The sequence below is a fragment of the Acinonyx jubatus genome, chromosome B4 (assembly GCF_027475565.1).
Source record: "Acinonyx jubatus isolate Ajub_Pintada_27869175 chromosome B4, VMU_Ajub_asm_v1.0, whole genome shotgun sequence".
In the NCBI taxonomy this organism is placed as follows: domain Eukaryota; kingdom Metazoa; phylum Chordata; class Mammalia; order Carnivora; family Felidae; genus Acinonyx; species Acinonyx jubatus.
In genome coordinates, this window is record NC_069387.1 from 37,131,846 (window position 1) to 37,156,621 (window position 24,776).

At 42.5% G+C, this 24,776-nt stretch overlaps 1 protein-coding gene across 15 annotated transcripts in view; it reads right to left on the reverse strand.

Moving 5' to 3' along the window:
• LOC106965396 (maestro heat-like repeat-containing protein family member 1) overlaps positions 1 to 24,776 on the reverse strand; it is a 112,044-nt gene that overhangs the window by 41,926 nt on the left and 45,342 nt on the right. For 13 of the 15 annotated variants that reach the window (XM_053225692.1, XM_053225694.1, XM_053225699.1 and 10 more), the window contains 11 exons: positions 23,234 to 23,332; positions 22,582 to 22,660; positions 21,679 to 21,789; positions 20,614 to 20,687; positions 19,600 to 19,716; positions 19,344 to 19,388; positions 18,388 to 18,532; positions 16,798 to 16,841; positions 15,923 to 16,082; positions 15,359 to 15,411; positions 9,311 to 9,427 (listed from right to left, as the gene is read on the reverse strand). In XM_053225692.1, the coding sequence (XP_053081667.1) occupies positions 9,311 to 9,427; positions 15,359 to 15,411; positions 15,923 to 16,082; positions 16,798 to 16,841; positions 18,388 to 18,532; positions 19,344 to 19,388; positions 19,600 to 19,716; positions 20,614 to 20,687; positions 21,679 to 21,789; positions 22,582 to 22,660; positions 23,234 to 23,332 (1,044 nt within the window). Of the gene's footprint in view, positions 1 to 9,310; positions 9,428 to 14,650; positions 14,762 to 15,358; positions 15,412 to 15,922; positions 16,083 to 16,797; positions 16,842 to 18,387; positions 18,533 to 19,343; positions 19,389 to 19,599; positions 19,717 to 20,613; positions 20,688 to 21,678; positions 21,790 to 22,581; positions 22,661 to 23,233; positions 23,333 to 24,776 lie in introns of all 15 variants that reach the window. The other 2 variants (XM_027074025.2, XM_053225697.1) reach the window with 2 other exon arrangements.

Sequence of the window (24,776 nt, forward strand, 5' to 3'; positions counted from 1 at the left end):
GATTGATAGATGATAGAGTGGCACAGAGTTTATAAAAATTCAGGAGTCCTCATTTTTGTATTTTTCATACTAATTGACAACATCCAGAAAAGCCCTTCCTGAATATCATGGAGCAGAGGAACACCCCCCCCCCACATACCCTGCCATAATAGTTATGAACTGTGGGCCCTCATATGTACATGAATTCATTTGTGGATTCAGTAGAGTTTTGGTGCCTAAGGCATGGGGGTGGGGAAGCAAATTAACTCAGATTATGAAAAATTAGAGTCACAGATTTACAAAATCTTGGGATTATCAAATCCAACATTGCAGAACAGAGAATACTTACATGCACTAGTAATTCAGAGAAGGGTGGTAAGGAGGGGGCAAAGGGGAAGAACAAATCCAAGGCACATTATTGACAGGATTGGATGGATAATCAGAGAAGAAACAGAAGAGAGAGACAACTAACAGACAGTGCCAATATTTCTAACCCTGAATAACAGGAAACAGCAGTAACTGACCAATAATGGGAAGGTGGAAAAGGGGGGCCTGTCTAGAGTTGGGGAGAGAGGAATGAGGAACGTCCTGCATGTGTTTTGTAGGACATAGTAGAAGGACAACTAAGTGGTTAGTGGATCTGGGAACAGATGACTGAGTGGGAAACAAGAGCAAGGGAAACTTGGGGATTCTATAATTCCTGCCAGGAACAGCATTTAATTTAAATCCCTCTGCCTCATAACAGGCCCTTTGACTTAAGTGTCAGCCAAGTGTCTTCCAGAGCTTATTCAACAAGGATATCTGGGCACAGAGCTAAAGGAACATCTAACACAGACAAGCAGGTGCCAGCTATTTGCCAACTGGCTTGTTTATGCAGGACAGGCCACCGTTAAGATTCTGCAGTAGAGGAGGCAGAGTGACAGGGACCTGGGGACAGTTACAGTTGCTCCAGGACACAGATCTTCAAGAAAGGCTGAAGTATTAGTGGGACTTACAGACTTTTGACCTCCAAGTAGATGAAGGGAAAATTTTGCCTAGTTGTAAAGCAGGGACTAGTTGAACATCAGAAAGGGGGTTTATTCTGTCCCTCTTCTTAGGCCATCCCTTATCCATGGCTTCCAGTCATCCTGGTCATTCATCATCATCATCATCATCATCATCATCATCATCCATCATCATCTTCTTCATCACTGACATCATCAGAGTATTTACTGCTTAGTTTTTACCAAACTTAACACATGCTATCTCACTGATCCTAACCCTAAAGATTTGAGGTAAATATTACCAATCCTATTTTACAGAAAGGGACAATATAATTGTTCCCTAACGTAGCCATCCAGCCCAGATCTGAGCTCCAGATCTACATGGCTACTGAACATCTCCACCTGGCTATACCAAGGGCACCCTTTTCTCTCCTGATCAAAAACTGAATGCATCATCTTCCTCCCCATTTTGCCCTGCATTCCTGGTTTCAGTGAAGGATACTATTATCCTCCCAGCTGACCATGCCAGAAACCCAGGAAACATCCTGAACATCCTCTTCCCTCTTATCTTTATCCTTTGTATCCAGTCTGTCCCCAGGTGGCAGCAGAGGGGTCATTTTCACTTCCCGTCAAAGAATTCTGCATTCCAGTCCCACCACACGACTAACAGTTCTGTAGACATGCCCCCAAAAGTTCTTGCTCCTGAGTATTGTCTTGGAATATTATGTCAAGTGAGAATACCCACTTCACTCCTTCTCCTAATCTAGACCCAACTAGCCCAAGTCCCCACCACCCCACACAGCCACTGTATGTCTCTGTGACCACTCATGTAAGGCTATTCTGTGTAGTCAGCTGTTTTCTTCCTATATGTGTCTGTCTCTTCAACGATACTGTTTGCATCTTGGGTTTGGTAAATACCTGATGATATAGTCATGATGATGGTGGATGCTCTGAGAATCTGGCAGGGAAGAGGCATTGGAGAGGGGAGGCCTGAGAACATGGGTACCAACTCTACCAGTAACCAACACCTAGAGAGTGCTTGTGTGCCAGGCATTGTTCTAGGAGCTTTTATATATTTAATCCTTAAAACCATCCTTTGACACACATACTCTGTGGTATTCCCACCAAAATACATAATTTAAACCTAATCATGAAGAAATATGAGACAAACCAAAAATGCCATATATTCTACAAAATAAATGGTCTATACATTTAAAATGTCACGACTGCCTTTCGCATCTTTCCCAGACCCATGCCCTGTGAAGAGATTCTCTTCCCCCTTTGCCCCCTGTCTGGGCTACATCTGGCAGGAGGCTTCTTGGAAGTTGACACATCATCCCTAGGTACAAAGGAATCAGATTTCAGGAAGATCAATTCAAATATTTGTTTGGCATTTAAAGGAATTTCAAGAAAGTTGTTACAGCAAATACTTGGCACACAGGAAGAGACAAGCGACACGCACTCAGAGACTCAGAAAAAACTTTCTTTCACACCAGTGCCAGCCCAGCAGAGTCCTCTCCAAAGGTTGAGCCCCCCAGCCCTGGTGCTAGCCTACTTTTATGCCTGACCAGCTTTCAGGGCTGAATGAGTGCCCAATTTGCCCTTTAAAACCATCTCAGCCAGAGGAGGGAGGAAGATGGCGACATAGGAGGACACTGGGCTCACCGCATCCTGCTGATCACTCAGATTCCACCCACACCTGCCTAAATAACCCAAAAAACCATGAGAAGACTAGCAGAACAGATTCTCCAGAGCCAAGCATAGACGAGAGGCCCACAGAATTGGGTAGGAAGGGCGGAGAGGTGATGCGCGCTACACGGACTGGAGGGAGGGAGCTGGGGCAGAGGGGCAGCCTGCCGGCCAAGCAGAGCCCCCCCGAGTCTGGCTTGCAAAAGTGGAGGGGCCAGACGGAGTGTGTTCTGACAGCAAGCGGGACTTAACATCTGGAAGGTTATAAGTTAACAGCTCTGCTCAGAGAGCGGGCGGGCTGGAGGACAACAGGAGGGAGAGCTGTTGAGCCCCAGACGACAGAGCTCAGCTTGGTGGGGAACAAAGGCACTCACCAGCGCCATCTCCCTCGCCCATCCCCCAGCCAAAATCCCAAAGGGAACCAGTTCCTGCCAGGGAACTTGCTTGCACCGTGCAAACACCCAACGCTGTGCTTCTGCGGATACAGCCCTCCTGCGGGTCTGACTCCCTCCCAGTGCCACAGGGCCCCTCCTGAAGTGGATCGCTGAAGGAAAAGTGAGCTGAGCCTGCCCCTCCTACCCCTGTGCACCTTGCTGATCTACCCCAGCTAATACGCCAGATCCCCAGCACCACAAGCCTGGCAGTGTGCAAGTAGCCCAGATGGGCCACGCCACCCCACAGTGAATCCTGCTCCTAGGAGAGGGGAAGAGAAGGTACACACCATTCTGACTGGGCCCCAGCAGTGGGCTGGGGGCAGACATTAGGTGTGACTGCAGCCCCGCCCACCAACGCAAGTTTTTCAAGAGAGCACAGGGGAAGTGCCCTGCAGGTCCACACCACTCCAGGGACTATTCAAAATGACAAAATGGAAGAATTCCCCTCAAAAGAATCTCTAGGAAATAGCGACAGCTAACGAACTGATCAAAAACAATTTAAACAATATAACAGAAAGTGAATTTAGAATAATAGTCATAAAATTAATTGCTGGGCTTGAAAACAGTATAGAAGACAGCAGAGAATCTATTGCTACAGAGATCAAGGGACTAAGGAACAGCCAGGAGGAGTTAAAAAATGCTATTAATGAGCTGCAAAATAAAATGGAGGCAACCACAGCTCGGATTGAAGAGGCAGAGGAGAGAATAAGTGAACTAGAAGATAAAATTATGGAAAAAGAAGAAGCTGAGAAAAAGAGAGATAAAAAAATCCACGAGTATGAGGGGAAAATTAGAGAACTAAGTGATGCACTAAAGAGAAATAATCTACGCATAATTGGTATTCCAGAGGAGGAAGAGAGAGGGAAAGGTGCTGAAGGTGTACTTGAAGAAATAATAGCTGAGAACTTCCCTGATCTGGGGAAGGAAAAAGGCATTGAAATCCAAGAGGCACAGAGAACTCCCTTCAGATGTAACTTGAATCGATCTTCTGCACGACATATCATAGTGAAACTGGCAAAATACAAGGATAAAGAGAAAATTCTGAAAGCAGCTAGGGATAAACGTGCTCTAACATATAAAGGGAGACCAATAAGACTCGTGATGGACCTCTCTACTGAAACTTGGCAGGCCAGAAAGGAATGTCAGGAAATCTTCAATGTGATGAACAGAAAAAATATACAGCCAAGAATCCTTTATCCAGCAAGTCTGTCATTTAGAATAGAAGGAGAGATAAAGGTCTTCCCAAACAAACAAAAACTGAAGGAATTCGTCACCAGTAAACCAGCCCTACAAGAGATCCTAAGGGGGATCCTTTGAGACAAAATACCAGAGACATCGCTACAAGCATGAAACCTACAGACATCACAATGACTCTAAACCCTTATCTTTCTATAATAACACTGAATGTAGGGGCGCCTGGGTGGCTCAGTCAGTTGAGCATCCGACAGCTCAGGTCATGATCTCGCGGACTGTGAGTTCAAGCCCCACATCAGGCTCTGTGATGACAGCTCAGAGCCTGGAGCCTGCTTCAGATTCTGTGTCTCCCTCTCTCTCTGTCCCTCCCCTGCTCACATTCTGTCTCTCTCTCTCTCTCTCAAAAATAAAGATTAAAAAAAATTTTTTTTAAATAACACTGAATGTAAATGGACTAAATGTGCCAATCAAAAGACATAGGGTATCATAATGGATTAAAAAAACAAGACCCATCTATTTGCTGTCTATGAGAGACTCACATTAGACCTGAGGACACCTTCAGATTGAAAGTGAGGGGATGGAGAACTATTTATCATGCTACTGGAAGTCAAAAGAAAGCTGGAGTAGCTATACTTATATCAGACAAACTAGACTTTAAATTAAAGGCTGTAACAAGAGATGAAGAAGGGCATTATATAATAATTACAGGGTCTATCCATCAGGAAGAGCTAACAATTATAAATGTCTATGCGCTGAATATGGGAGCCCCCAAATATATAAAACAATTACTCACAAACATAAGCAACCTTATTGATAAGAATGTAGTAATTGCAGGGGACTTTAATACCCCACTTACAACAATGTATATTTCATCTAGACACATGGTCAATAAAGAAACAAGGGCCCTGAATGATACATTGGATCAGATGGACTTGACATATATATTTAGAACTCTGCATCCCAAAGCAACAGAATATACTTTCTTCTCGAGTGCACATGGAACATTCTCCAAGATAGATCACATGCTGGGTCACAAAACAGCCCTTCGTAAGTATAGAAGAATTGAGATCATAGCATGCATACTTTCAGACCACAATGCTATGAAGCTTGAAATCAACCACAGGAAAAAGTCTGGAAAACCTCCAAAAATGTGGAGGTTAAAGAACACCCTACTAAAGAATGAATGGGTCAACCAGGCAATTAGAGAAGAAATTAAAAAATATATGGAAACAAATGAAAATGAAAATACAACAATCCAAACGCTTTGGGATGCAGTGAAGGCAGTCCTGAGAGGAAAATACATTGCAATCCAGGCCTATCTCAAGAAACAAGAAAAATCCCAAATACAAAATCTAACAGCACACCTAAAGGAAATAGAAGCAGAACAGCAAAGACACCCTAAACCCAGCAGAAGAAGAGAAATAATAAAGATCAGAGCAGAAATAAACAATATAGAATCTAAAAAAAACTGTAGAGCAGATCAAAGAAACCAAGAGTTGGTTTTTTGAAAAAATAAACAAAATTGATAAACCTCTAGCCAGGCTTCTCAAAAAGAAAAGGGAGATGACCCAAGTAGATAAAATCATGAATGAAAATGGAATTATTACAACCAATCCCTCAGAGATACAAACAATTATCAGGGAATACTATGAAAAATTATATGCCAACAAACTGGACAAACCTGGAAGAAATGGACAAATTCCTAAACACCCACACACTTCCAAAACTCAAACTGGAGGAAATAGAAAGCTTGAACACACCCATAACCAGCAAAGAAATTGAATCAGTTATCAAAAATCTCCCAACAAATAAGAGTCCTGGACCAGATGGCTTCCCAGGGGAGTTCTACCAGACGTTTAAAGTAGAGATAATACCTATCCTTCTCAAGCTATTCCAAAAAATCGAAAGGGAAGGAAAACTTCCAGACTCATTCTATGAAGCCAGTATTACTTTGATTCCTAAACCAGACAAAGACCCAGTAAAAAAAGAGAACTACAGGCCAATACCCCTGATGAATATGGATGCAAAAATTCTCAATAAGATACTAGCAAATCGAATTCAACAGCATATAAAAAGAATTATTCACCATGACCAAGTGGGATTCATTCCTGGGATGCAGGGATGGTTCAACATTCGCAAATCAATCAACGTGATACATCACATGAATAAAAGAAAAGATAAGAACTATATGGTCCTGTCAATCGATGCAGACAAAGCATTTGACAAAATTCAGCATCCTTTCTTAATAAAAACACTTGAGAAAGTCGGGATAGAAGGAACATACCTAAAGATCATAAAAGCCATTTATGAAAAGCCTACAGCTAACATCATCCTCAATGGGGAAAAACTGAGAGCTTTCTCCCTGAGATCAGGAACACGACAGGGATGTCCACTCTCACCGCTGTTGTTTAACATAGTGTTGGAAGTTCTAGCATCAGCAATCAGACAACAAAAGGAAATCAAAGGCATCAAAATTGGCAGAGATGAAGTTAAGCTTTCACTTTTTGCAGATGACATGATATTACACATGGAAAATCCAATAGACTCCACCAAAAGTCTGCTAGAACTGATACATGAATTCAGCAAAGTTGTAGGATACAAAATCAATGTACAGAAATCAGTTGCATTCTTATACACTAATAATGAAGCAACAGAAAGACAAATAAAGAAATTTATCCCATTCACAATTGCACCAAGAAGCATAAAATACCTAGGAATAAATCTAACCAAAGATGTAAAAGATCTGTATGCTGAAAACTATAGAAAGCTTATGAAGGAAACTGAAGAAGATATAAAGAAATGGAAAAACATTCTGTGCTCATAGGTTGGAAGAATAAATATTGTCAAAATGTCAATACTACCCAAAGCTATCTACACATTCAATGCAATCCCAATCAAAATTGCACCAGCATTCTTCTCGAAACTAGAACAAGCAATCCTAAAATTCATATGGAGCCACAAAAGACTCCGAATAGCCAAAATAATTTTGAAGAAGACCACCAAAGCAGGAGGCATCACAATCCCAGACTTTAGCCTCTACTACAAAGCCGTAATCATCAAGACAGCATGGTATTGGCACAAAAACAGACACATAGACCAATGGAATAGAATAGAAACCCCAGAAGTAGATCCACAAAAGTATGGCCAACTAATCTTTGACAAAGCAGGAAAGAACATCCAATGGAAAAAAGACAGTCTCTAACAAATGGTGCTGGGAGAACTGGACAGCAACATGCAGAAGGTTGAAACTAGACCACTTTCTCACACCATTCACAAAAATAAACTCAAAATGGATAAAGGACCTGAATGTGAGACAGGAAACCATCAAAACCCTAGAGGACAAAGCAGGAAAAGACCTCTCTGACCTGAGTCGTAGCAATTTCTTACTTGACACATCCCCAAAGGCAAGGGAATTAAAAGCAAAAATGAACTATTGGAACCTCATGAAGATAAAAAGCTTCTGCACAGCAAAGGAAACAATCAACAAAACTAAAAGGCAACCAACAAAATAGGAAAAGATATTTGCAAATGACATATCAGACAAAGGGCTAGTATCCAAAATCTATAAAGAGCTCACCAAACTCCACACCTGAAAAACAAATAATCCAGTGAAGAAATGGGCAGAAAACATGAATAGACACTTCTCTAAAGAAGACATCCGGATGGCCAACAGGCACATGAAAAGATGTTCAGCGTCGCTCCTCATCAGGGAAATACAAATCAAAACCACACTCAGATATCACCTCACGCCAGTCAGAGTGGCCAAAATGAACAAATCAGGAGACTATAGATGCTGGAGAGGATGTGGAGAAACGGGAACCCTCTTGCACTGTTGGTGGGAATGCAAACTGGTGCAGCCGCTCTGGAAGACAGTGTGGAGGTTCCTCAGAAAATTAAAAATAGACCTACCCTATGACCCAGCAGTAGCACTGCTGGAAATTTACCCAAGGGATACAGGAGTACTGATGCATAGGGGCACTTGTACCCCAATGTTCATAGCAGCACTCTCAACAATAGCCAAATTATAGAAAGAGCCTAAATGTCCATCAACTGATGAATAGATAAAGAAATTGTGGTTTATATACACAATGGAGTAGTACATGGCAATGAGAAAGAATGAAATATGGCCCTTTGTAGCAATGTAGATGGAACTGGAGAGTGTTATGCTAAGTGAAATAAGCCATAGAGAGAAAGACAGATACCACATGTTTTCACTCTTATATGGATCCTGAGAAACTTAACAGAAACCCATGGGGGAGGGGAAGAAAAAAAAAGAGGTTAGAGTGGGAGAGAGCCAAAGCATAAGAGACCCTTAAAAACTGAGAACAAACTGAGGGTTGATGGCGGGTGGGAGGGAGGGGAGGGTGGGTGATGGGTATTGAAGAGGGCATTTTTTGGGATGAGCACTGGGTGTTGTATGGAAACCAATTTGACAATAAATGTCATATATTAAAAAAATAATAAATAAATAAAATAAATAAAATAAAATGTCAAGATCATGAAAGACAAAGACTGAGGAACTGTTCCATATTAAAAATTGTTAAAGATAATTGATAAATAAATGCACTATTTGATTCTAAATTAGATCCCAGACCAGAGGGGGGTAAAATGTTTTTCTTCTGCTCTAAAAAAATGTTGGTGGGACAATTGGCCTTTTTCATAGATCAGCTGTATAAATTAGATAATTAGATAGATAATTTGCTAGTACTGTAGCAATGTTAACTTCCTAATTTTGATCACTGTGCTTTGATTATATAAGGGAATATTGTTATTTTTAGGTAGTACATCCTGAGGTATTTAGGGGTAAATATGCATGCATCATGACTGCAACTTCCTGAAGTGATTCAGAAAATAAAATAATAATAGTACGTAACTTGCCCAAGGGCACACAGCTATAAAGTGGTAGAGCTAGGATTCCAGCCCAGGTTGTCTAGCTTGCCAGGTCCCAGCTTTTAACCACTTTGTCATCCTGCCTCTTAAAGTAAAAATGCTCCCCCCACCCACCCTGCTTTGCCAGTTCCTCCACCTCACCTCCCTCTCCTGCAGCTCTTCATGGACAGTTTGTAGGATGGCGGAGAGCATCATCTGCACCATTTTTATATTCCTCGAGGTCCGCAGGGTGAAGCCAAAGAATTTATATAGAAAAGCCTAGGAGAGGTGAAAGGGTAGAGGTGAAAGGCTATGCATAGCTTGGAATAAGCTTAGGGTAGCCTGGGGAATAGACATTTCCCAAACTGGCTTTGTAACTGTCAGCCAGCACCTTCCCCCAATGCCCCATCCTCCACACAGGCCCTCTTGTTCGGCGGGGGGGGGGGGGGCATCTGGATAAGGTAGTAATCCTACAGAGCAGGGACTCAAGCTAGAGTTAAGAGAAAGCTGTATTTCTAATTTCTCAAACTCTTAGGGTATGGATCATCCCTTTAGGGACTTTCCCTGATCCACATACTTCCCATTTCCAGCTAGGAAATGAAAAGTTCCTTACTTCAATGTTTTACAGTTTTCACCTCCTTGGTTAAGTTTATTCCTAGCTATTTTATTATTTTTGGTGCAATTGTAAATGAGACTGTTTTCTTAATTTCTCTTTCTGATGCTTCATTAAGTTTATAGAAATGCAACAGATTTTTGTATATTACTTTTGTATCCTTTACTGATTTCATTTATCAGTTCTAGCAGTTTTTTGGTGGAGTCTTTAGGATTTTCTGTGCATAGTATCGTGTTATCTGCAAATAGTGAAAGTTTTACTACTTACTTGCCAATTTGGATGGCTTTTACTTCTTTTTCTTGTCTGGTTGCTGTGGCTAGAACTTCCAGTTCTAATGTTGAATAAAAGTGGTAAGAGTGGACATCCTTGTCTTATTCTTGATCTTAAGGTAAAAGCTCTCAGTTTTTCACCATTGAGTGTGATGTTAACTGTAGGTTTTTCATATATGGCTTTCATTATGTTGAGGTATATTCTCTCTAAACTTACTTCGTTGAGAGTTTTAGCCATGAATGGATATTGTACTTTGTCAAATGCTTTTTCTGCATGTATTGAGATGATCATATGGTTTTTATCTTTTCTTTTGTTAATGTGATGTATTGTTGATTGATTTGTGAATATTGAACCACTCTTGCATCCCTGCACTAAATCCTACTTGATCATGGTGAATGATTTTTTAAAATGTATTGTTGGATTCTGTTTGCTAATATTTTGTTGAGCATTTTTGCATCCATGGTCATCAGAGGTATTGTCCTGTGGTTTTCCTTTTTTGTAATGCCTTTATCTAACTTTGGTATCAGGGCCACAAACAAATGGAAAGATCTTCCATGTTCATGGATTGGAAGAACCAATATTGTTAAAATGTCTATACTACCCAAAGCAACCTACAAATTTAATGCAACTCCCATCAAAGTACCAACAGCATTTTTCATAGAAGTAGAACAATCCTAAAAATTGTGTGGAATTATAAAAAACAAACAAGCCAAACCAAATAAAACAAAACCCTGAATAGGCAAAGCAATCTTGAAGAAGAAGAACAAAAGGTATTACAATCCCAGGTTTCAAACTTCACTACAAATCTGTAGTAACCAAAACAGCATGGTACTGGCACAAAAAGAGACACATAAATCAATGGAACAGAATATAGTCCAGAAATAAACCCATGCTTTTATGGTCAATTAATCTATGACAAAGGAGACAGAAATATACAATGGGAAAAAGTCTCTTCAACACATGAAATTGGGGAAACTGGATAGCTACATGTAAAAGAATGAAACTGAACCACTTTCTTACACCATACACAAAAATAAAATAGGTTAAAGACATAAATGTGAGAGTTGGAACCATAAAATTCCTAAAAGAAATAATAGGTAGCAATTTCTTTGACGTCAGCCATAGAAACATTTTTGTAGATAGGTCTCCTCAGGCAAAGGAAACAAAAGCAAAATTAATCTACTGGAAATACACCAAAACAAAAAGTTTCTGCAGAGTGAAAGAAACCATCAACAAAACAAAAATTCAACCTATTGAATGGGAGAAGATATTTGCAAATCATGTATTTGGTAAAGGGTTAATATCCAGAATATATAAAGAACTTATACAACTCGACATCAAAAAAGCAAATAATTCAATTAAAAAATGGTCAGACGACCTGAATAGACATCTTTCCTAAGAAGACATATAGATGGCAAGTAGACATATGAAAAGATGTTCAACATCACTAACTATCAGGGAAGTGAAAATTCAAAACCACAAAAAAATATCATTTTACACCTGCCAGAATGGCTAAAATAAAAAACACCAGGAATAACAAGAGTTTGTGGGGATGGGGGCGGGGGGGAGAAGGAACCCTTGTGCACTGTTGGTGGGAATGCAAACTGGTGTAGCCACTGTGGAAAACAGTATGGAAGCTCCTCAAAAAATTAAAGATAGACTAACCATATGGTCCAGCAAGTCCACTCCTGGGTATTTACCGAAAGAAAATGAAAACACTAACTCAAAAAGATATATTCACTCCTATGTTTATTGCAGAATTATTTATAGTAGCCAAGATATGGAAGCAACACTGTCCATTGATAGATGAATGGATAAAGATGTGGAATAGAATATTACTCAGTCATAAAAAGAATTAAATCTTGCCATTTGCAACAACATGGATGGACCTAGAGGGTATAATGTTAAATGAAATAGAGAAAGACAAATACCATATGATTTCACTCATATGTGGAATTTCAGAAACAGAACAAATGAACAAAGAAAAAGGAGACCAACAAAAAAAACAGACTCTTAAACACAGAGAACAAACTGCTGGTTGCCAGAGTGGGGATCGGTGGGTGGACAAAGTACACTTATTGTGATGAGGGCTGAGAAATGTATAGAATTGTTAAATCACTGTATTGTACACCTGCAACTAATACAACACTGTATGTCTATTATACTTGAATGAAAAAATAAATTAAAAAACAACAAACAAAAAATAAAATAAATTTTGATAACAAAGTCTCACTTGAAAAATTTTAAAAATAAAAAAGTTCCTTAAATTTGTGTAATTTTAAAATTAACATAGCATAATCGAAAAAGTATCTTTATGTAATGTTTATCTCTCCCTCCTCTGAATTTCAGTAGTCTTTATCCTTGCTTACTGTGCATTGCCTTTGTCTACCTTGTAATACTCATATTTACATACTCACCCACTTTCCTGCCTCAGGGTTTCTATATTTCCTATTTCTCTGTCTGGAATCTTCCCTGGGCTCTTCAAAATGCTGTTTCATTCTCTTTCTGATCCTGGCTCAGTGAGCCTTCCCTGACCTCCTAAATTCCTCTCCAGCTCACCATCCTGCTTCTTTCGTTCAAAGCTTCATCACAACTGCTAATTATCTTGTTAATGTATTTGTTAGGTTAGCTCTTAACTTGCCCCATGCTCTCATCTCCAATGAGAATAAAGCTCAGGAGCAGTGCATGTCTGGTTCATTGCTCAACTCCAGTGCTAACACAGTGCCTGACACAGTAGACAAATAGGGTATACCAGATGTTCAGTGAATGTTTCAACTCTCCCCCTAAAACCTCCTGTCTGTGGGCACCTTTTCTTCCCCTAGCAAATGCCTTTAGTGCTTTGGCCAGACTCAAGGGTTCCTTCCCTTCCCTGACTGCAGGCACCATCATGAGCAGTTCCTACCTGCAGCCTTTTTGGGCCTCTTTGCCTGGAGGTGCCTGAGAGTTACATTCTTCTCTCTCCCATCCCTGCCCCATACCAACTATGGAAGTGACAGAGAGGTGGAGGGGTGGGGAAGTACAAAAGCCCCCCTCACCTGTCTCTAACAGGATAGACTCTGCAGTATAGTTTCCATCCAGGGCTCCCCATATCCTTACTTAGCCTCTCCCCTTCCTATCATGCTTCCTTTACTTTATCAGCTTCTCCTGAGAGCACTTTCTTGCTAACTCACTTGACAAGGACCCCCACCTTAGGCTCTGCTTCTATGAAACCTGACCTAAGGTAAACTGCTTCTCTGCTCAGCTGACAAATGATTACTCTTCCTAGACCTATTTATTCTTCTCTAGAGTGATGATCTTCTCAGTTTTCCCAGGACTGAGGTATTTCCTAACATGCTGGACTTTCAGAGCTGAAACCAGAACAGTCATAAGCCAACTGAGATGGTGGACCGCCTTTGAGAAAGCTTCTCTGGCCAGTGCCCACAGGCCAAGTAAACAGCTGCCCTCTGTGTTCCCAAGCAAACAGTGCACATTTTGATCCTGATGCTTACCACACTTATTGTAATTGTCCACTCTGTCCTCTGTTTGCTCAAGCAGACAATGATTTTCTGAAGGCAGAGTCTGTGTCTTTTATATGAGTATTCTACACCTGATTCATGCCTCCTGTGCTGTGAGCATTTAGTACATATTTTTAATAACTTTATTGATAAGATCAGAATTCCTACTTGCTTCATTTTACCACCCACAAAGCTTTGCATATAGCAGGTGCTTCATAAATATTTATTAATAATTAGAGAGCTAATAATCAGTCTTGGAAATAGGGCCTCTTCCCTGGAGACCCCCCCAAAGCCCAAGTAAAGTGTTGCTCAGTGATAGGAAAATAAGATTAAAAATCAAGAAACCTGGAATCAGGTGCCAATTTTACCTATAATTTGTGTAAAACTCTGAGTCCCTCTGGATTGAGCTGTCTGGTTATTTGGTCTGTTGAATTTACAGAGCAACTGCACAGATGTTGTTGTCTATATTCACCCACTCTCCTGTGCTGTAGGAGTTATTGCTACTTCCCAAGTGAGTCAACTGAAATTTCACGAAGGCTGAAACACTTGACCCAGATTACACCCGGAACACAGGAAAAGCCGGCACAGAAACAAAGCCTTCATCAGCATAGACCTTGAACTCTGTGAGCAAAGGAGCCCTTCCTCCTTACTCAGCTCTGCAGCCCCAACATCATGCACAGTGCCTGATCCATGGTATGCCCTCAAATATTACTTGAATTAACTTGCTTAAATGTGACTGTTAGGTCAATAATCTTTCCACTGCACCCAAATACCAGATCTAATCTGTTACTTCTGAACTACTGGGAGGTTTAAGTAAGACAACAAATGGCAAAGTTCTTAATAAAACCCAAAACACTAAGCAAATGTAAGACACTGATATTTCTGCTGTTCCTGTGTGACCACCAGCTCCATGTCCTCCCCAACCCTCCCTTCCCCAGGACCAAGAAACATGGGTTTGCTTTTCCCCCAAGACCTGTACTTCATGTACATTTCTGTATTCCCTCCCCCCAAGCTCCATCCCCCCATTTGTCTCTTTGCAACTACCACCCCCAGCCGTGTGGTGTGCCATGCACGCACACACACACACACACACACACACACACACACACACACACACACACCTACCTTCTCCTCTTCATCATCATCGCTGAAATAATTTATCCTCTCCAAGACAACCTTAATGAGTTGCTCCAGCCAGCTGTCATCATCGATAGCCAATAATGACTGACTTGAAAACTGAGTAAAAAGGGAGAAAAGGACCACACAGAGCAGTGGCCGGGATTTTCTGCCTCATGGAAGTGGGTCAGAAGGAAGCAAGAGACAAGGGGACATGGTCTGTAAATATGAAAAAAGAGCTCAAGAAATGGGGAGGAGCTAAAATATACAGAGGGGGTTAGTCAGGACTGAGAATGACAATATAGCAACAATGATGGTAATGCCAATTATGTATGTGAAACTATAGTCTACAAGGCTCTCTCTCTCTCCTATATTATCCTATTCAATTATGAGAGATAGGAGTTATTTCTATTTTACAGATGAAGAAGCTGAGGCTGGCAAAGGCTAAATAACTTGCCCAAGATCACAAAGCTAGGGCCCCATTTCCTTACTCTCTCTTGACAGTCGGACTTTGAGGGTGTGGAAGGTAAATTAAGGTTTAGGATACAGTCAGAGACTCTGATGCAGAGGCCAGGAGCCAAGGATTCCCCAGAAATAGGTTTTCTTGAGTAGGGAGGTCTCTTGATCATGTCTCAGTCTCTGGGGGGTCTCCCTCAGGATTCTAAAGAGGAGAAAGAAGGCAAGTGTGGAGGGAGGAATGTCTCATAGGGTGCTCACCTGGAGCAGCCTGCCTTCCCACTCCTCCTGATTCAGGCTCTTTTCAGTGTGATCTAGGAAAGGAGAAAGCATGATCTGCCCGACCAGAAGGCCCCAGATAGGGAAAAAGAACCAACATCTGGACACTATTCCAGGGGCCTTATGCCCATCATCACATTTAATTTTCACCATGACCCACAATATAACTATTCTCCCACTTTACAGAGACTCCAGGAAATGTATGACTTCAAAGGTCAAACGTACCCAGCAGGCAAGTGTTAGAACAAGGATACCAACCTGGGTCTCTCTGGTTCCAAAGCCCACACTCTTCCCTGATCCTCTGCCCACAAGAAGGGGCATTCTGGGAACTCTGGAGCCACAGAATTCTGGACTGCATATCTACTCAGTGCAGAACATGGTCCAAGAAGCAGACCTACCCAAATGGCATCTCAGAAAGACAGAGAGACTGGTCCTGGTTCTCCTCACCCCAAGGAAGATCCATCCTGTACCTCGGGACTTCATCTCTTCTGGAGTCTGCCCCCCTGCCCCAGCTCCATTTCTCCCACCTTGCAGCCAACCCCTCACCATCCAGCATCTGCAACATCTGTGGGATCTCCGTCATCCACAGCTGGCCCACATTCGAGTTGATAACGGGGTGCAGGGAGGTGATAGGATGCAGGGCATATAGTAGCCTTAGAGAGCTTACACCAAACTCCCCTTCTCTATAGGGCTTCAGGGAAAACATCTGAGAAACAAGAGAAGCGAGCAGAAGGCAGCGAATGGATTTAAGGGAAAAGAAGGAAGAAAATAAGAACAAATCCACTGAATGGTAGAGCTGAAGCTTAGACCTTCCCATTCTTTTCCACCTGTGAACTACATGTTCTGCAAGGTGCTCTCAAAACGTTGCCTCCTCTGTGATGCCTTCTTTGATTCCTGGAGACCAAATCAGCCCATCACTCTTCTAAGATCCCAATGCACCCCATGTATTCCTCTACTAACATTTATCACACTGCATTATGGGTAGTTATTCCCAGGCTTGTCTTTCCCACTAAGACTGTGAACACTTCAAGAGCAGTTCTACACCTTGTCTTTCCAAGTATACATAATGTCTATAACATAATGTCTGGGCAAATAGAGAAACTCAAAACATACTTGCTGAGAAAATGAGATCCAGAAAGCCATGTCTAAGATCAACAGAGAACAGCTCACAATAAGGCCACATAGAATACAGGCCAGGTCTTCTCCAACCCACATTCCTTCCCTCCTCCAAGCTGTTTGGCCTGGATCACCTCTCCCCAAAGTCTCTATGATCTTTGGCCCTACCCTTTATTCCTTGCCCAGCACAATGCCTGGAATAGAGTGGTACTCAACTATTTGTAGAATGGGGAGATGGACAGATAGATGGATGGATGGAAGGATGGATGGCAAGGTAGTATTCATCCCATTCATTCATCACTTACCACAAGATGGGTCAGGAGTTTCTGTGGGGAGATGAACTGGGTAGCTGAGTTAAAAGAGGATAAGAGAATAGGACAGAGTCAGTGCCAGCTCCAGGATGCCCAACTTCCAGCCCCCCATTCCCAGCAGCCCACCATCCATTCTTTAGTGGAGGACAAAAAGCAAAGTGGAGAGTGAGTGTTGGTGCCATTGCCATGGGGATTTTGACATTTTGACTCAGCCTCAAAACAAACCATTTCCAGCATAAAACAGATGTGTGCGCACGCGCGCACACGCGCGCGCGCACACACACACACAGGAATATTATTCAGCTATAAAAAAGAATGATTATCTCGCCATTTATGACAACATGGATGGACCTAGGGGGTATAACACTAAGTGAAATAAGTACAACAGAAAAAGACAAATACCATATGATTTCACTTTTATGTGGAATCTACAAAACAAATCAAATGAACAAAGAAAAATAGAAACAGAAACAGAATCATAAATACAGAGAACAAACAGATGGTTGCCAGAGGTGAGAGATGGGCAAGATAGGTGAAGGGGATGAAGAGGTACAAACTTCCAGTTATACAAGAAATAAGTCATGGGGATGAAAAGTACAAAGTAGGGAATATAGTTAACAATACTGTAATCATACTTATGGTGACAGATGATAACTATACTTATCATGGTGAACATAATGTATAGAATTGTCACATCACTACATGGTACACTTGAAATTAATACAACACTGTATGTCACCTATATCACAATTTTAAAAGTTTTTTTTTTTTTTTTGATAGAGAGAAAAAGAGAAACTAGGGAAGAAAGGCTACTATGTCAGCCTGGCATTGTCCAGCCAGAGCATGGTAAATGGTCATTACCCATGAGTGTATTCTATTAGTGTACACCTTGAAAACATCTCCCACTATTCTAAGTTGTAATCCAGGTATACATTTTATTGAGCGTAGACTTTCATATTTGAAAATCCTAGGTCCATATTTTAAATATCTATTGTTCATATGGATTATAATCAGAACTCTCAACACTGGGAAAGTAATTTGTTACCTTTCCACCTTTTAAACCCTAATAAAGAATGCTTATTTTCCAAACACACAAGCACACATACATACCCCAAGTAATGTGCTGAACAGATATCCTCACCCCAACTCTGACTCCCACTGGGACTCAAGGTCAAGAAGGGGCGAACAAAGAGTAATGCTCAGAATTGGGGCAAAGGGTCAGGAATGTCTGTGTACACATTACTTTGTAATTAACAACAATATTCTTACATCTCTACTCCAGTGTTTCAAGATGAGGAATAAAGGCAAGAAGGATTTGTGTCTGGGGTTGCCTCTCTCCCAGAGAAATCCCCTTTTCATTCATGTGAAGGGCCAAATGGCATCAATCTGCTGTGCTAACCCTTTGCCTACCTCCTCCATCATGGCTCAGGCTCACAGCCATAGCCCTGCAGATCTGCACCCTGTCCCTACACCCACCGCCCCTTCAGAATCTCACCCTGTCTCCTGCCCCCACTCTCCCTGCCTGTGGCAGCCTGTGCTTTCACAGTTAACCTCTCTCCACAGTCTTCCCCACCGTGTACTTACGCCTGAGGTGAAAGCTGCTGAGGTAGGGAACCTGGCCCAGGGAACGGGCCCTCAGAGCCATTTTCGTGGCCATCTTACTCAGGGGCACAAAGGCCAAGGTGTTGCTGGGCTGGCATACCAAGGTGATCAGTTTGGGCAAGGTTACCTAGTAAGATGTGGCAAGGGATTCAATGTCAAGCCCCAAATTAGCCCCAACCATAAGTTCTCCAACCCCATGGCTTTGTCTTCCTTTCCTGGAGGGGCATTTGAGACCTTATATACACAGTCTGCCCATTCCCTGCCCTTCCCTCTCGCCCTCTTTCCCTTTCCACTCCATGTTGGTAAAACATAACCAAAGTCCTGATTAAAATTACAGTAAGAAGGACTTGATTAGATAGAGGGGCTTCTTGAAATTTGGAATTGTGTGACTTGTAATCACCTTCACTGGGGAACATCCCAAGGGTAGAAGACATGCTAGTGATCAGGAGACAGCTTTGCTGGGAGAGGGGGACTCTGGGAGGGAGAGTAGATCACAGCTTTTCCTCCCATGGCCCCTGACTCAACTCTGACCCACATAGCAACCCGTAGGAGTCTTCAAGAATCCCTAGAGATTGCTAAGACCAGCAAGGGTGAATAATCACCAACTTTTTTACAGAAAGAGAAACTGCAACCTGGAGAGCAATTTACTCAAGATTTTACAGCCAGAAACTGGCTGAACAGGACCCAGGCTCAGGCCTCCAGGTTTACCATCCAGTGACCCTCTTCTGCTCCACTGAGCCACTTCTTAGAGAAGTCCCAGGCACTTGAGTGGTTTCAGACAGAGGTGGGGAGGGTGGAAGAGACGGTACAAGGGGTTATATGGAGTTGGGAGGGGGTGGAAGGCAGGCAGAGAGTATGCAATCTGGGTGTCAGGGTAGTGATCTGGGAGTCAGGGGAGGAGGAGATGAAGGGGCCTCTTTGACCCTAGTTGTTTGTACCATCTGTAGGATTTTGGAACATGTTAGTTGGATGTCCTCTTCATTCTGGAATAAGAAAAGGAAATATTTTAATCTGAAACCAGTGCTAGCTGAGTCTTCTGGCTCAAGGCCTCCCCTGGCTCACCTCTCAGAGTTTAAGATGTCAAAGCCCATTCCCATTGTGCCAACCATACCCTCCTCTTCTTTCCCTTCTGCTCCCAACCTGCCCTTCTCTTGCTCCCACCCTCCGTCTGCTCTCTGCCTGGACCCTGCTCACTGAGCAGTCAGACTCGCTGAGCTTGATGACATAGTTGATGATGATGCTCCCCTGGGGCGGGGCCAAGTAGTCATGCTGGATCAACATCTCGATGAAGTTCAGGAGGACCCTTCGCACCTGTGGGAGTTATAGACCATCATGTGGCAACATAGGAAGGCACATCAGTATGACCCTTCGTATTCCAGGTGAGGACACAGAGGACCAGAGCAGGTGAGGGGTATGTTCAAGCGACTCAGATCTCCTGACTTCAAACCCAATGTGACTCTTCAGTGGGCTCCAGGGGATGACAGCCACTGACCCTGACTACCTTACTCCACCCTCAAATTCTAGCCCATTTCAGCTGCTACCAGGATGCTACCATCCTCCTGAAGAACTGTAAGCACTTAGCTTGCCCACACCTTATATAAGATAAGAAATTGGCAGAAGTATTGGGTAGGGAGAAATCGGAGTCTAGGAAAAGTACCATGTTCTGGCCTTCGTTGAGAAAGCCAGGAATGAATCCCTCAAGTCCTGAGGGCCCAGCCCTCATGATCCCAGTCTCTCCATTAACCTTCTGAATATTTAGGACTTTTTTTTTAGGGATAGTGTCATTGATGTCCATTTGGCACCCTAAACCACTGCTCCTCTTCTCCCTGTCCTGCACGATTCAGAGCTGGGAGCAGTTTCTGCCTCTAAGCCTGGCAGAGCTTGTTAAAACCATGGCTTCTCAGACCCCATGCTAGATATAATGTTTGAGGTCTTCTTCCCCTCTGAATTTTTAGTATCCTTTAGAGCTCTGTGTCCCCACTGACAAGGCTCAGAAAATAGCTGGAACCACCTGTCCGCTTCTCAAATCCTTCTCAGGTTTGAAGAGCCCAAATGTAACCATGGGAATGTCTGAGGCCATGAAGAGCTTGGTAAGAGTGCCTTACCTCTCCCCTCATCCATGAACCTCCCCCTCTCCATTTTATACAACTTCGAGGTCTCATAAAACCAATTGCCCTCCCAGCCCAAACATTTAGCCTTTCTGCTCACTGGTTTGAGATCCTCCTGAATCATGATTATGACTGAATGCATCACCTCATTCTTCAGTTGCTCTGTCTGGGGCACTAGAGAAAAGACAGACATGCAGCTGGGGGTCAATTTCCACCCTTCTCTGTTGTTTTGGGAGGCACAAGAAGATAGACAGCTGGGAGGAATTCTAGGTACTGTCCTGGTATTCAAGGGCCAGTTAGAATCCCTAGAGGTTATTTCCACCATACTTTTGCTTCAAAGCAGACTGAAGAGTGACCTAAAACAGTATTTTCATCAAGCTGGCATTTGAGCTCCAGCCCTTTCCAGTTTCCTATGACTGCCCACACAAATCCACCTCTCCAGCTGCTCCCCCTGCCCCATATATATCTCAACCTTTAGAACTATGACCACTGTTCTTCTGTTCTTCTTTATGTGAATTCCGTCTCCTAACTTGCTGTTACAATCTCCTTGCCTGCATCTCCTGCACAGAGCCCATCTCATCTCTGGACTGACAAGCTTCTCTGTTTTCCTATTGCACATCACCATGCTCACATTTAAACAACCTATCACATATTATCTTGCATTGTTTCACTATCTGAACAGCTTTATATTCCCCGCTTGATAGTGAACTCTTTTGAGAGTAGAGACTATGTTTTATTTAAGTGTCTATTTTCAGTACCTTGCACCATGCTAGGCACAAAGCAAAGGTTTGGCAAACACTTGATTGGAGTTGAAGCCTATTCCCCCAAGATAACAATCATAGACTACATCACTATGAAACTGACTGCATAGTGGGAATTGGTCTAAGCACCTCGCATATGTTTTTCTCATTTAATCTTCACTAAAAACCCTGAAAGGTAGGTATTAATATTACCTCCATTTTCAGATGAGGAAATAGAGGTACAGACTAAAAGCAACCTGTTACAGTTTGCACGCTAATAAGAAGTGAAGCCAAGATTTAAACCTATTGAGTTTACTTTGAGTTTACATTGAGTTTAAAACCAAGTTTTTAACTACTACATGGGACTGTCTCCCAGAGAAAAGAGCTCTCATAGGAAAGAAGATCCATAGGACCAAGCCACTCACCTTTCTGGAGCACATCTGTGAAAATTTGAATGGTTGATACTATCTTGGCTGGATCCTTGGATTCCACGTTCTCTCGTATTAAGGTTACCACCCGATCATTATATAACTTGGCTATCAGAAGGGTGCGAATACAAGGGAATCAAGTGTATGTTTAAGTAGGAAGTGGTAAGTAGAAGTAAATCATGTTTAGCAAACCACTGATGCCATGAATTAGATAAACTAGTGTCCTTTAGGTTGGAGAAAGGAAAAAGGGAAAAAGAGAGCCAGTGTTTACTCAGCATTTACCATGTGCCAAGCACAGGGCCAGATCGTTTTCCTGAGCTGGGCTCTGTCCCTCCACGGCCCCACCACATGCCCTCCCATAGGTCAGCACACTTTTCATGATGATTAGTGTTGTAATTACAGGATCACCTTTCTTTTTTTTTTATTTTTTTTATGTTTATTTATTTTTGAGAGAGAGAGAAACAGAGCATAAGTGGGGGAGGGGCAGAGAGAGAGGGAGACATAGAATCCAAACAAAGCAGGCTCCAGGCTCTGAGCTGTCAGCACAGAGCCCAATGCGGGGCTCAAACCCACAAACTGCAAGATCACAACCTGAGCCGAAGTCGGACCCTTAACTGACTGAGCCACCCAGGAGCCCCTACAGGATCACCTTTCTGAGCTGGGAATCAGTGAAGGAGAAAGAGAAGTCAACTTCAGGTAAAGGGAATGGAGCTATGTCTATACCCTTCGAGATTCATTGAATTTCAGGCAAAGCTCACATGGATCACTTTGCATTTAATCTAGAAGAATGGAAGCCTCTTATGGGAACTTAGGCCCCTGCTCCAGTCCAAGGAGACAAAAAAATGATCCTGAGTGCCCACCCACACAAATACCTTGGGTTAGGGAACTGTGGTAACTTACTCAGGATATAGAAGGCCTTCAGGGAAAGGCTGTGGTCCTGTACAGAGTGATGATTTGAGTCCTCAACTGTTTCACTCAGCTGTGGGGAGACCAAGGCCATCAGACCCAGGAGGACTGAAACTAAGGGCCCTGAATGTGGATGAGGAAACCAAGGCATGTATCCATGGAAAGTGTGGTGCTTAGCCATAAGGAGAACAAGAAAACAGAACCCAGGAATCCACATTCCCAGCCCCAAAGGGAAGAAGACAGTGGGAAGCAAATTAAACATACAGAAGGTAACCCTTTTCTGAAAAACGTTCAGTTTTCCTCTTCCTACTCTAGGCTGCAAAACAGAGGGCCTGACATTTCGCACAGGTATTATGGAGTGGTTTGAACTTTCTGCCTTTTAACCAGAGATTAGGAGGAAGCAGCAAAGGTCTGTGACCTTCAAGAAACATGTAGAATGTACCCAATTTACCTCATGGAGAATATCCCACTCAGTTCCCGGAATCCAGGCATTTGCCTATTCCAGGGAAACCTGATGTGTATGGTTAAAGTCACCATGTGAAAGACACCTCCATCGTGTGGAGGTTGTGACCTGAGCTGGGGTAGCCATCACCTCCAAAGAAGAGAGAAAGCAAGCCCATAATCCTTCTAGCCCCATAACACTCACCTGTTTGAACAGCATGCCTATAATATTTCCCAGCTGGGATTCCAAGTTTATACCTCCACAGCCACTAAGAGCCAGAGCATCTATAAGTTGGAAGATACACTGTGTGCATAAGGACAGAATAAGTACAAGTCAGCTCAGACTTTCCACAGCCTCAAAAGAAATCCTCTGTCCTCACATCTACTCTTCAAGGATGGCCCAAGTCATCATTGTTTCACACTGCCCTCTTGGACATTTCCAAAAAAGGCTCAGGGTCTAGTTCTTTCATAGCCTAACACAGTCATGACCTGCCCTTCCACTTTGCCCAATAAGCTATACTTATTTTCATATAATCTCATTACTCCACAGAAACCTATAGGGAAATTCAACATTGCAAGTATTGGCTGCCTTCAAAGGAGCAGGATAAATTTTAAAAAATCAACATTTCCTCTCCTTTGGTCTACCTGATGGATTCCCAGTTAGGGCCAGCTTGCTTAAATAGAGCTGGCTAGTGCTAGTTGATGTCCAAACAAAATTATACTGTGGGCTGATAACTATCTTGATTCTTGACCACCATTCCTTGGAGAGAGGGAGGAGGAGGAATGAGAAGGAGAAAGGGAGTAGTCAAAACATTTCCACTGTCAGCCAAGACATGAGGTGAAATTTCCACCTGAATAATCTTCAGACTAGTAGTTGGTATACAAATTTCAGCCTTCAACTGGCTAATTGGCTACATAGAGCAAACCTTTGTTCCAAATTCACAGACCGTACACCAGGCAACATGGAGACATGTGCCAGAAGGGAGATTAAACAAGAGATTGTGTGGCTGGTCCACTAATGTGGAAAACTCAGAGCATATGTGTGAGAAAGGCCATCCCTTCATACACCAAGGAAAGTGTATTTGAGGTGGTAGCATAACAGTAGACTGAACACTGTAGTCACTGGAAACTTGATGTTAATGTGTGTTGCACTCAAAAAAAAATCCTCCTCTTTGAAATTCACAAATGCACATTAGCATATTTAGTAACCCTGAAAAATATGCCTCTCAGATGCCTATTGGTGCATAATTGACCAATATGTGCAGCTACCATGCTCTAAAATCCATCACTGTGTTAAAACTGAAGTCAAATTCCCACAGGTTTGTCCCAGCCAATGACTGAATATGGCAGGTCCACTAAAGCAGGCCTATTAGTCCTTCAAGATATAGGACTTTTCTGATGGGTAACTTTGGTTCAGTGACTCCCTGTTGGCTTTACTAAAACTTTCTTACAACTGCACTGTAATCTAAAACCTTCCTCTCTTTCCTCTCTCCTTCCCTTCCTTCCCTCCTTCTCCCTAGCCTTATCAAGGGTCAGACATACATCATAGTCTGATGGCTCTCCAAATCCTCTCTGTTTCTATCCCTGTTTTCTCTCACAGATGTTTCTCCAATAAATCTCTTGCACCTCTAATCACATGTTAGTATTTGCTTCTCGGAGGACCAGATTAGCCTACATACTGAAAGCTCTGAGAAGTCCTGCATTTAAGATATTTATTTAATTTTAACTCAGTATTTCCCACCCATTTT